Consider the following 12,663-nt stretch of genomic DNA (forward strand, 5'->3'; position numbering starts at 1 on the left):
ATCACAAAGGACTGCGCCATCTGACCAATCACAGCTGTGAGGGCTCAAGGAAAGGGGGGTTTAGAGAGACTGATTCTTTGAACTGCTTCGCACGAGTCGTTTACGAATCATTTAGAAATTTGGTAAAATTAAATCTTTTTTTTGAGAAAACTAACGTGTTTTTTGATCTTGCATGCATGTAAACCTGTTTTAGGAGACTCATAAAACAATATTAGCAACCTTAAAAATGGCATAATAGGGGCACTTTAATAAACTGCCAAAATCCCGGGAATCAAACTAACATTACTTTTTATTAGGGGCCTTTCAGACAGAACACATAATTTTTTTGCATTTAAATGCATTGGTTTTCTATTGGTTCCCTGATGTGCTCACATCACATTTTTTGTGTGTGCTTTGTTTCAGTAGTTTTAGCATGTACAGTATTTTTTTAAAGGTTTAATAATGGCCTCTATGTTCTCTATGTCTGTCTTTCTCTCTCAGCGTGGGACCGGAAGGGTTGAAAGGTTTGCTGAGTGGAGGTTTGGGGGCCAGTCGAATATCCTCCCTGAGTTTGTGTTATTGTGGTTTGGGTTCATGGAGCGGAACTCTGCTAGCTTCACTCCTCACCAACAGTTCCGTGAGGTACAGATTGTTATGACCACTGATGCTTATGTTTCCCATTAACCTATGAATCTCTGTGACTCCTGGGATCCATCAGCTTCTGCAGAAACATTTCATCACATATTAATTCATGAATGTGAGCTTCAGCTGATGACTGCTTACAGCTGAAGACATCTTACTGGGCCACAGGGGTTTCATGAGTGGACATGAATTACAGGGCCCTCTCTTATGTGGACCTAAAAAAAGGCTATTTTGACAATCCAATAGATCATCCACACACTTTCCACCACTCTACTCTGTCTGAGACAGATTGTCGGCACATACAGTACCAAGAATTTCTAGAAATGCCTCAGTCCTGCCATATTAGTTGCTCCACCTCTAAAGATTTAGTTCATTTAATGTAGTGTTGAGTGTAGTACACCAAAATATATTTTTTAAGTTATATTTTTGGCCTTTCTGTGATGGGAAAGTTAAGAGAGAGACAGGAAACAACAGGAGACGAAAGAGGAGAATGGGATCTGGAAAAGGTTATGTGAGTGTTCAGGACTAGGCCAATTAAATAGATTGAGTTGAGTCCAGCCTAATTTACAGTGAACACTAGAGCTAATGTGGTTCAAGAGCTGCCAAGACTCATATATGACTTACTGTGGGGATGCTTCACAGTCGAGTCAGTCATGCAGATATGATAGCCTTCTGGCTAATTCTGGCACATTGTACATTTATGTATTATTGATGTGCATTGTCCCTGTCAAATAAACCTGAAATAAATAAATAAATAGATAAAACTCTAATGCTTATTCCTTTATAGCAGTGGTTCCAAAAATATCCTTGGTTTCACAAGGAGACCAAAGAACTGAAATATATGACCCATAAAGGAAAACCGAAGGATTTGTGTGCAAATCTATTTGTGCGCATATCTTAACTTTGTATATTAGGGCATCTTCCTGGCATCTCACTCCTGTACTGGGCGTACACAGTGAAATTGTATAAGGCAGCCACTTGAGTGGGCCTTGCACCTACATTTTGGGATGCTGGAGGTACTCTGGGATCTGAAGTTGTCCTTATGTGAGGGGGAATATGTCTCTGAGACTTATAGAATAACTCTATCCGGTGAATTTTTGGGATGTGCATTTGCTGTAAAAAGCGTAAAATTGGGGGAAAATGTTTCAGTAGGACCAGAGCAAGACCAACAACTTTCTAGTATATTTTCTATTAAGAAGGAAGTGTATTTCAAGTTGGTCAACAGTCAATACAGCCAACACTTCACCACCATGTTTGCATAGCTGGTGATGTCTGTGTGCATGATCATCCCTACTGCTCACTGGCCTGTTATAGGCTGGCCTCTAGCCAGGAGAGTTTTATTTTTTTGGTTTTTAAATGTTTGCTTGATATCATGCTGGAATGTCAGATGGAACAAAAAAGGTTATCTAGGCAGGGCTCAAATCCTACATGTCGTGCTGTCACACAATAAGTGACATAATGGAGCACTCAAGACATGGGTTAGGTAACGTCTCAATGAGGTGGTCAATACCATGGCAGGAAGGAATTATTTCCATCCATGCTATCCATCACACTAAAGCATGTGGATCATCTAACTGTCCACATTGAGCTTCAGTACTCCCAAGAAGAACAGTCCCAGTGAGGACAAAATGAGGCTATAAAATGTGTGTGAAGTTAATATTTTCAGGCACCCAGAAATTTGGAAGTCATCTCAAAGCACATGGCCATCCTGGGTGCACTTTTTTGAGAACAAGTCGCTTGTAAATCAGTTTCATAAGACAGAGCTTTCCAAGGGAAAATGCCTATAAAAGTGCAGGTTCTATAAAAAATGCACTTTATAAAGGTTAAAGTGAAGCTCTTTTCAGATGCAATCTGCATAGGGTATTGTCAAGAATTGAATTCATCAACCATGAATGAAGAAGAGATTGAGCTATTGTGTTTGAGGGCTTCTGTAACTCAAGATACAATTAAAACACCTGCCTTAACGCTGTCCTACTTGCAAGTCATTACGATTGCGAAAATACAGCAACTTGTTTATTTTTCATCATCATTTACTGATAAACAGGGGCCTAATTTGTTGTCTGTGTGTTAAGGACCTCTGACATCACGTCACACATAACAGACTCTATAGTTTAATGTTAAGTTAAATGCATTCATTGGTCAATCCACATCTTTAGGGAGCTCTACCTCAATGGCAATGAGCTGCAGTGTGGGGGTGCCATTGAGCTGCTGAAACCTGTGGCTGAAAACAGCCAAAAACTGGCAGAGATTCAAAACAGGACCACATCCATCACAGGTGTGTATGTGAGTTTGTCTGCTCTCACCTAATTCATTCTATCAATAGTAAGACTGCTGAATTAATTGTGCCTCAGGGAGTTGTTTTATCCTAAAAAGTCAATATAAGACGTCTCTCTTAAAGGGGTCATATGATGCAATTTCGTTTTTCTAAACCTAATACAACCTCAGAGTTCTGTATGGTATACAGTTGTGTATGAGTGGGATACATACATGCAGTGTGTAATGTTATGGAATGGAATGTGTCAAGAGACTAAATTATCAAAATTATCATCTCATCGTTTTTTTCCCCAACTCTTACCGGGAGACATTAAAGGGTGTAATGTAACCTAATTTTGTGCAAAGTGATGCCATTCAAGCATTTCTTTCTTTTAGATGAAACAGAGTTGATCTCCCAAAGGAGCAATACCAAATCTTCCAGACAAAAGAAAGCAAAGAGCAAAGGTACCACTAATTTTCCGAACTACTGAGTGCATGTGCATATTCACACAGTTATTGCTATGATCACTTGGAGCTCTTATGGGCTCTTGGTGTCCCTCTTGTTAAACACACTTGCACAAAACCTCCTTTGAAACCACCTGAGCAAATATACTTGCTTAGGACTCCTATTACAGCACCTTGACAACACAGCACATCCACAGAGACAATGTGGAGGAGAAACAGGAAATACCATAGGGTCACAGAGGGCTGTGTAGGACACACGTGTATGCACAGTCACATGTACAGTGCCATGAAAAGGTTTTTGCCCCCTTCCTGTTTTTTAAATTTTTTGCATATTTGTCACACTTAAAAGATTCACACCATCAAATAAATTTTAATATTACACAAAGATAATGCAAGTAAATACAAAATGCAGTTTTTAAATGATGATTTCATTTATTAAGGGAAAAAAGCTGTCCAAACCTACCTGGCCCTACGTGAAAAATTTATTGTCCCCTCCTGTTAAATCATAAAAAAGAACTGTGATTAACCACGTTATTTTAGAAAGCTGAGTTAAATTCACTAGCCACACGCAGGCCTGATTACTGCCAGACCTGTTGAATCAAGAAATCACTTAAATAGAACCTGTCTGACAAAGTGAAGCATGCTTAAAGAGCAACACATCATGCCGCGATCTAAAAACAAACTCATTTAAACAAAGTAAGTTATTTTGTGTTATATTATGCATAGATTTGTGGTCATTTCTTTCCCATTTGTGTCTCATGACTTACTATTTACATAGTAATTGGGTTTCCCAAAGAGGGTTCGCAACCCTTTGAGGGTTTGTGAGATGAAGAGAAGCTAATAAATAATTGAATCAAATGTAGCATTAAAATTAACATATGGGGGTGCTTAATCAATTGAAATAAAATGGATTCATGATTATCAAATCAAAAGCTGCAATTTAATGAAAATGTATATAGTCATTTCAGCTGCACTGCGTGTTAGAGTATAGAGCAGCACTGTGTTCATTTGCAATATGATTTTTTTGGTCACCCTAGTGAAAAATAAATATACTAAAATGTATTTAAAATATTTTTTTTCTTGCTAAGTATACTAATACATTTACATATTTATGTGCTTAATAAAAATACCCTGCAGTTGTACTTTTGCTATACTAAACGGTTATACTTGAAGTCTACTAAATTGGAACAACTAATTTTATACTTAATGCACTTTAATTGTGAAGAAGTAGTGCTGAACTCCAACTAAAGATATACTGAAGTATATTTGATTGTGCTAAAGTGGAACTATTGCAAGTATACTTAAGGTACACTTTAAATATCTTGCATTTAAAGTCTGATAATCATTCAAAGATCATACAATAATCATCAATAGAGACATTAAAACACATTTTAGGCTTAATATTAGAAAATGTGCATTGTGCACAAGTAGTACTCCAAATAAAGTTTAATGATAATTTTTGTATCAGTAAGTGATATGTCAGTAAATCTGTAGATTTGAGCTATACATAGTATGAAATAAATGTATTTTAAATATATTACTTTTCTACTAATATGTGCAGACTTCGATCTGTTTTTTGTTTTTTTTAATAATCTGTTTAGTTGCATGTAATGAGACCATTAACCAACATTAGAGAATTACTTCAAGTAAATAACTTACTACTTCAGGGTTTGGCTGATAAAAAACATTTTGGGAACCCATAATATAATTAAATTAGTAACATTATTCGACAGATTTAACTATGCTTATTGTGTAAAATAATTTTTAAACTCAACAACATGAAGTTTACGAAGAATTACTATTAAAATGTATTACTATTTAGAATTATTACTATTTAGAATTACTATTTAAAATGTTTGCTTTCCAACAGTATATCAACCAGTTTCTTTGTCCCCATCATTATATTACATTTTAAATGAATTCAATTTTAATCTTCTCTGTGTCCACTGGCATAAGGGTGGGACAGCTTGGCTCACATGAGTTTGCACAGCAAGATCAAACGACAATGATCTAATTATCCAGTCAATTCCCAATGAACAAAGTAGCACCATCATTTTTTCCTGTTCAAGAAGCTGTTTGTTTTGGCTATATGTCACAATAGGGAAGAAAAGACTATTGCAACTTTCGACTTTAAAAAAGAAGAAAAAACACAGAAGTATGTGGACAGAAATATTAAATAGTATGGGTCTTGAAGCTCATTTTCTATGTCAGCTTCACACACATTACTACACACGTACACAGATACTTCTAAATGACACATATTGCATGTGCTCACACACCTGCATTGATCATGTTCTCTGAAAACCAATTCACACTGCACCAACAAACGGCAACAGACAATGTTAGTCAGGTATTGTTGGCTCACCCCATCCATGTGTGTTGGCAAGGGTCAGTGCTTGTTTTCGCCAGTTGAACATGCTGTTTGGCGGGGCTTGGAATGTTTGAGAAGTGAAATATTGCACTCGGTCAGCTGTCGGCGTTGATCTGCATTTGTTGGTGCGGTGTGAACTGGCCTATGGGAGGCCACAACTGAACTTGTGGTTTGTGGTGTTGAGTGAAGCTGGCTGTCACTTGCTCAGTGTGGCCAACGGCATTTGGCTGTTTCCCCCAAAACTGTCCCATTACTCTATAGGCCAATGAGAGAACTCAGGGAGAGACGTCTCTCTGCCACTGTGTGTGTTTTAATTTATAGGCCTCTCCTAATGATTTAAAATGGCTTCCCAGTTTAATTTTATCTTGTTTTTTATGTGCTGTTATCATAAAAATGAATTCCATCTGTTGATGAATGGGAGGAGGCAGTGAGTCATGTCTTTTTGATGGATGCTAGATTATTCTCAGCTATGAATGTCATGTTGTGGTTAGGGAAGAAGACAAAGAAGAAAAGAGAAAAAACCAAGAGCGGCCATGGCGCCGCAGGAGGCCCGTGGCTAGAGAAGCTGCACATGTGCGATAATTCCATTGATGGCTCAGGAAAGGAGGGACCAAATCAACTAAATCAATTCCTGGAGATCCTTTGCATGTAAGTGTCACCTCCTCAGTACATGACTGAGTATATATTGTCCAAAATGTCAACTGTCTTTTCTTGGGAACTGGAATTGTCAACATGTATGATCTATTTCTGACCACAAAACTTCCCACAGATATGTTTAAAATGCTTTGACAGGTTTAACGCTGCTGTAAGCAATGTTTACTTGCACCAGACTAAGCTACTAAATTAGCTTGTCTTCGCCCTCGGTTTAAAAGTCTGCACCCTTGATGAGGATTCCCTGTTACCCTTGTGAAAAAGAAATGCGCTTGTAGTGTACTTAAAATGATAAAAGTATATACTTAAAAACTGTATTTGCAGATAATATAATATTAATAACATTACAGGCCGCTTAAGTGTAGTTAAAGAGAACACTTTCATGACTATGTTTCATAACATACTTATGTGCACTTATATCATATGTCTTATCTTATGTCATGCTTTCAAGAAGTACACTTATTTTGATGTACTAAAGCACATGTAAGGTACTTGAATTATAATTTTAACTGTAATGTTTTAAACAATGTTACATTTAAAGTTAATATATTTTAAATGTACTCAATTTAAACTTCTTTATTGCAAAAATGCAATTAAATATATATCTAAATACATGACATACAGGTTTCAATAAAAATAAGATTAAAGTATATTTTAGTTTACCATAAATGATTGTCAGTACATTTGGAGAAAGAAAATCTAACTAATTATTAAATGACATATAAAGATGTACTTAAGACGTACTTAAGTGGGTCAAAAAAAGCACTGTAAAGTTCAGGATTTAATATAAATTTTAAAAGGATAAAGGATTGACTCGCTGATGCAATTAAACTGTTCAAGCATGAGGCTCAATTCATTACAAAAATCAGCATGGCAGCATCAGGGCACAGTTGAGAGTAAATGGAGGTTAAACTAAATCTAAAATCTAACTCTAAAAGTCATTTAAGTCTATTTGTCAACAGTCCCATTAAGTTAGAGCCCATAATTATTAAAACAATTATTTAAAATGTACTTTAAAGTAAAACTCATAATTTGACATTATTACAAAGTGCACTTTTTAAAAGTGTCATGAAACAGTTCTCTCTTAAAGTGCACTTAAGTGACCTTTAGTTTCATTAACTTTATATGATCTGCATGTAAAAATACTTTTAAGATTTGAGGTACAAGTGCACTTCTTTTTATAAGAACGTGCTGTGAGATCTAGCTGCGTCTGTTCTGTTTAGGAATAAATCGTCTTTTGCTTCCTATAAGTCTTTACTGTCTTCACATCATATTTTATGCACAGAGGTCAGATTCAATATAACGGTTGACCTGGTTATTAGAGTGTAAGACATTTCAGTCAAGAACTTCTGCTTTCAGTTCTCAGGGTGCTTTTTTGTCCACATATGATATATCTTCTGTCAGATTGCTGATCCCATAGTCGCACATAAATCTACATTTACTGTAGGAAGTTTCTGGACAGATATTGACGTGCGTAATATGTTTCATGATAACTATGATCATAGTAGCTATTAAAAAAATAAAGCATTTCCCTTCTCTCTTTCAACAAGACTAATAAAAAATGACTGTGAACCGAAAATTTTCGAAGTAGTCTTATATGAAGCAATTCTTGATTCTTTTTTCTAGCAAAACACGGCCTAGTTCTGTTTTACGCAAGCATCTGCAATACGTATGCGGCACTTGTTTATTTCTGCATCCTTATGAACAGATTACAGCATTCACTGCTGTGTAGAAGAACCAGCATTGCAAGTAAAGTTTTACACATTACATGCAGAACTCAGGAAAGAAAGTCAAAATACATTCTAAACTATGTAACAATGTAAATTGCAAAAGTTTTATGAGGTGACATTGAAATACACCTGTCCACAGGCACACAAACAGTTGTTTCTATTCAGTAAATCTGACTGAATCCAAATAATATAAGTAGTTTATTTTTGGTGTTGTAAAGTAATTTGGATATAAATGTGGTTCCCTTTCTCATATAAATTAAACCCCTTTCCCCCCTCTCATGTTATCATTATGACAATTTCATATTATATAGAAAAATCAATAACTCAGAATTTCACTTTTTTACTGTATATAACCGTAGTTTGACTGCACACCAGACGGAATCAGCATGAAAGCACAATAGGAAGCTGCTGTTGTAGTTACGCTGCTACTTCGCTTCCTGTAAAACAGGAATGGCCAGAGAGAGAGTGGAAAATGATCATGAATAATTAAACTATCTGTTATGAGATGAGAGACATGCGGATCCATATGCAAGCTTTTATTAAGAGACGTGGTTTTAACAGGCATGGGTCAGACAATGGCAAACAGGTATATCGAAGGCAAGGCAAGAGATAAATCCAGGTAGAAGGCAAAGGTCCAGGCAGGGGCAAACAGAGTCAGAAACAGCAAGCAAAGGGTTAATCCAAGATACGTGACGTGAATCAGAGACCAGGAAAACAGACAAGGCAAGACTAGACTAAGAAAACTATGAAAACTTAAACAGGCTCGGTAAGGTAGCTATCCGCTAAACAGGGATAAACGCAAAACAATACACGAGACTAAAACAGAAAACACGGAATGGCTCTCGGTAAGGCAGCTAACACTTGGGGAGTGAAAAATGCAGAACAACACTTAGCGACTACAGCAGGATCAGGGTAGGTGTTATATAGTGTGTGTAATAGCATTCAGGTGAGCGTGTAATTGGTTTCAGGTGTGAGTGTAATCAGTGCAATGGAACATGGGAAATGTAGTCCAGGGTGATGTGTAACAGTCTGTGTGGTGCGAGAGTCAATATCATGGAAGGGCGACCTCTGGTGGCAAGTGGATGGAAATTCATGGATCGGATTCGTGACACTATTGTTTTTGGCGCAAAACAACTTTAACAACTTTAACTAACTTTAAATGATTTCTTTGGCAACACACTGAATATTTTTCATTAACACTGATTAAAATACACTCTGTCAGCATTTACAATCAAAATCATTTACAGCTGTTACTGTTTCTCAGTATGTTTTGTGTTTGTTAAATGGTAGACTTAAGATTGGATTGGCTACACTGAGTACATGTTTTAGCATATGTCTGAACTGTTGATCCTGACTCATCAAGTGATGCTCTTTGAGCAAATATGACATGCTTGCGCTGTCTCAGTATACTGTATGTTTCTATAAATGTCTTTCAGTATAGTTAAGTTCTCCAGTTGCCTGACCGAACTGGATCTGGGTGAGAATCACATTGGAGAAGATGGTGCAAAAGTGTTTTTAGAGGCCCTGAGAGAGAGACAAGCAAGTATGGATTTATAGAAATATGGAAATACAACTTAAATAAGGCTGCAGTGACCTCATGCAAAGATGTTACATTTTGGAGTTTATTCCCCATGTGAAATGTGAAGTTACTCGTATACCATTTATGAGATCAAAATTGTGTCCCACTTTTGGTTTGGTCAAATGAGATTGTAAATCATTTCCCCATCTTTTTGACAGCTAAACTATCTCCAATAAAAATCCAGGTTTCAACACGCATGTCCGCAGAAACATTCAGTGCTATTTTGAAAAGTGCAAAGGAGCTTAAATCTGGGAAAAAGAGAAGAAAGACTAAGGTGCAGTATAGGATTTTTTGATGTTACACACTTACAAACGTGTCATCTGTAAACTTTTCTCAGAACTAATTTCTCTTTTCTGAGTCATTTTTACTAAATGTTTCTAGTCACAAGGCTTCAAATCATTTTGGGGACACTGTAGTTTCTTACAATTTCATGAAAATGTAACTGAATTCATGGAAGTATGAATTTCTGTCTGCCATAATGCTCATAACTCTCTTATTTTATCATTTCTAAAGGGAAAAAATAAGTAGTCCGTCTGGAGGATATTGAAGGACATTGCTGACTGACAAAAGAATGCTTTTCCAGACTATTTCTCCATGTTTTCAATTTGTCGCCACAGTTTTTTTAGAATCATCTGTTTTTTATGTGGTCTGAGTTGCATTTGACAACAGCCGTGCACCAAATGTGACCGCACAGCAGACTCTCAGATTATGAACTACTTATCTGTCCGTGGTGGACTAGCAGGGGTTCGGGAACGGATCTTATTTTATGTTGCTCCGTTGGGAGCTTGAAATAGCAGAAGGATGTTTGTTCTTAAGTGCTTCTTTCTTTTTCTTGTCCCTTCAAGTACATACTTGCTAACAGAATGTTATAACAGTTTAATACATGAAATGTTTAGATTTTATAATAATGTGAACGACAGAGCTAGCATTCATTAGTGTGTGTACTACCTGTTATATGGAGAGCAGACTAGATATGTTTTCTGGTCAATTTGGTTTTGCCTCCACCCTGTGGCCAAGAATGATATTGCACTGTGTCGCGTTCATTTCTATGGATTTACAATCCACAGGCTGGTCGCCTGTTTTAGGTTTTACTTCTGCCTCTGTTGTGGAACATCACAAAATAATGTGCATCCAAACATGAAATTTGACTGCAGAATTTCTCTTGTTGCATAATAAGGAATGCCTGATTGTATGGCTTCAAATGGTGCAAAATTAAATACCATAAACAATCAAATTAACAAGCAAAATGAATCAATAGCAAACATGATTTAATTAACCTGACAGGCAGATTTTTGTATCTGTTTGAAATACCAAAACAAATAATTTAACAATATCTTTTCACCCAGTATAGACCTGCACTATACTTATATTAAACTTTTTTATTGGATTACTTGACTTCTAAATAACTTCTATAACATGACTCAGCCTAAATCTTCCTAACACAAATGAAATGTATTCGTTGTTCCTGATTTAACTGTATTGCATTTTTTTTAATATATTTTATTGTTTAAATATTTTAAATCTTACAGCAGACGAGGCTAATTATGAATTGTCGATCTGAAAATGGTACACATTTCTTCAAAACCTAAATTGTGTTCACTACAATGGTTTTCCATAAAAAGAAGTCAGTATTCAATCCATGCATTTGAATTTGATTAGAATACCTGCCATAGGCAGCAATAAGGTCCTATTTTTTCCCCCATGTTTTCCATGGTTGTAATTATTTGTGTAAGGAATTCAAAAAAACAAGTTACTGTTGTATTTAGAAAAAATATAAAAGTATATCTTGCAACTTCATCAGTCTAAGGGTATAAGGTACTGTATTCGGTTTTCATAAATGCCATATTCCCAAAGAAAGAATGAGCTCTCTTTGACCCTCATGTTGTGTTCTGGTCATTTTGACCTGTCCTTACTGAAAGAAAACAAGTTGACAAAATGTTATTTCGGTACAAGTTGACAAGATTAGGCTATATATGAAGATATAAGCTGTTTTTGGTAGACCAGTCATTTTTGACCGGGAACATCACAAGAAGTGTGACTTTGCGCCATTTTGTACAAAATAAAAGTTGTACAAAAAAAACAACTTTTCTGGTTAAACATTAAAGCGTGATAAACAGTACTATTTTTATCTAATTTAATATTGCCAGAATTATCAACAAATGCTTTTTAACTAAAAAAAAAATAAGGCGCATGAGCTCAGATCAATCAGTTCCAAAAGGAAATATGAAACCGGTCGTAACTGACCTTGAAAGAAAACAAGTTGACAGTTGATAATCAGAATAAATGAAACATTAAAACATTACACACGTCTCTTTCCGAGGAAAGATCATTGTTTTGTCCTCCGCCACGAGGAGGCGCTGTGATTGATCTGTGCAGCACTAAAGTGGAGGTCACGCATGCGCACAAGCTTCTGTTTCTAGACATTTCGACGGAGTGCAAGAGAGCTGTTATCTTTTATCCCTTTCCCTTATTGCTATCTCTACAGCCCTTCATATAGAGCTACGGTGACTTTATAATGGATTTGGAAGGTGGCACGTATGAACCTGGTTTTGTGGGCATCCGGTTCTGTCAGGAGTGGTGAGTTTAGATGAGTTTGGTGGATTGTGTCTCAAACTCGTGTCGCTAATCTGATGTGTGTGTGTGTGTGTGTGTTTGTCTGGATGGCAGTCAGTGTTGGGGAAAGTTACTTTTAAAAGTAATGCATTACAATATTGCGTTACTCCCAAAAAAAGTTTCTAATTACGTTACTTAGTTACTTTTTATGGAAAGTAATGCGTTACGTTACTTTTGCGTTCCTTTTAAAATCTGGGCAGGGCTTGCTTGTTTGTTGTTAATATAAAAAGTTCTTTTACAAATGTAAAAGCCCTTTTCACAACAGAAGTGAAATTAATACGCCTCAGGCTGAAGGAAATGCAAATTCACGTCTGTACAGTAGAGGGCGCAGCTCAAACAAATTGCATGAAGAATATGACGCAGGAGAAGAAAGTTCAACA

The 12,663-nt window shown here is 36.4% G+C and overlaps 1 protein-coding gene across 1 annotated transcript in view; it reads left to right on the forward strand.

Annotated features, from left to right (window-relative positions):
• LOC107714434 (uncharacterized) overlaps window positions 1-10,645 on the forward strand; it is a 17,323-nt gene extending 6,678 nt beyond the window's left edge. The window contains exons 3-9 of the mRNA XM_016520266.1: window positions 481-621; window positions 2,778-2,896; window positions 3,271-3,339; window positions 6,202-6,358; window positions 9,528-9,634; window positions 9,829-9,944; window positions 10,184-10,645. Coding sequence (XP_016375752.1) covers window positions 481-621; window positions 2,778-2,896; window positions 3,271-3,339; window positions 6,202-6,358; window positions 9,528-9,634; window positions 9,829-9,944; window positions 10,184-10,198 — 724 coding nt within the window. The 3' untranslated portion in view covers window positions 10,199-10,645. The remainder of the gene's footprint in view (window positions 1-480; window positions 622-2,777; window positions 2,897-3,270; window positions 3,340-6,201; window positions 6,359-9,527; window positions 9,635-9,828; window positions 9,945-10,183) is intronic.
• Window positions 10,646-12,663: the final 2,018 nt, after the last annotated feature.

This window comes from Sinocyclocheilus rhinocerous, unplaced genomic scaffold (assembly GCF_001515625.1).
Source record: "Sinocyclocheilus rhinocerous isolate Xijiao unplaced genomic scaffold, SAMN03320098_v1.1 scaffold88, whole genome shotgun sequence".
In the NCBI taxonomy this organism is placed as follows: domain Eukaryota; kingdom Metazoa; phylum Chordata; class Actinopteri; order Cypriniformes; family Cyprinidae; genus Sinocyclocheilus; species Sinocyclocheilus rhinocerous.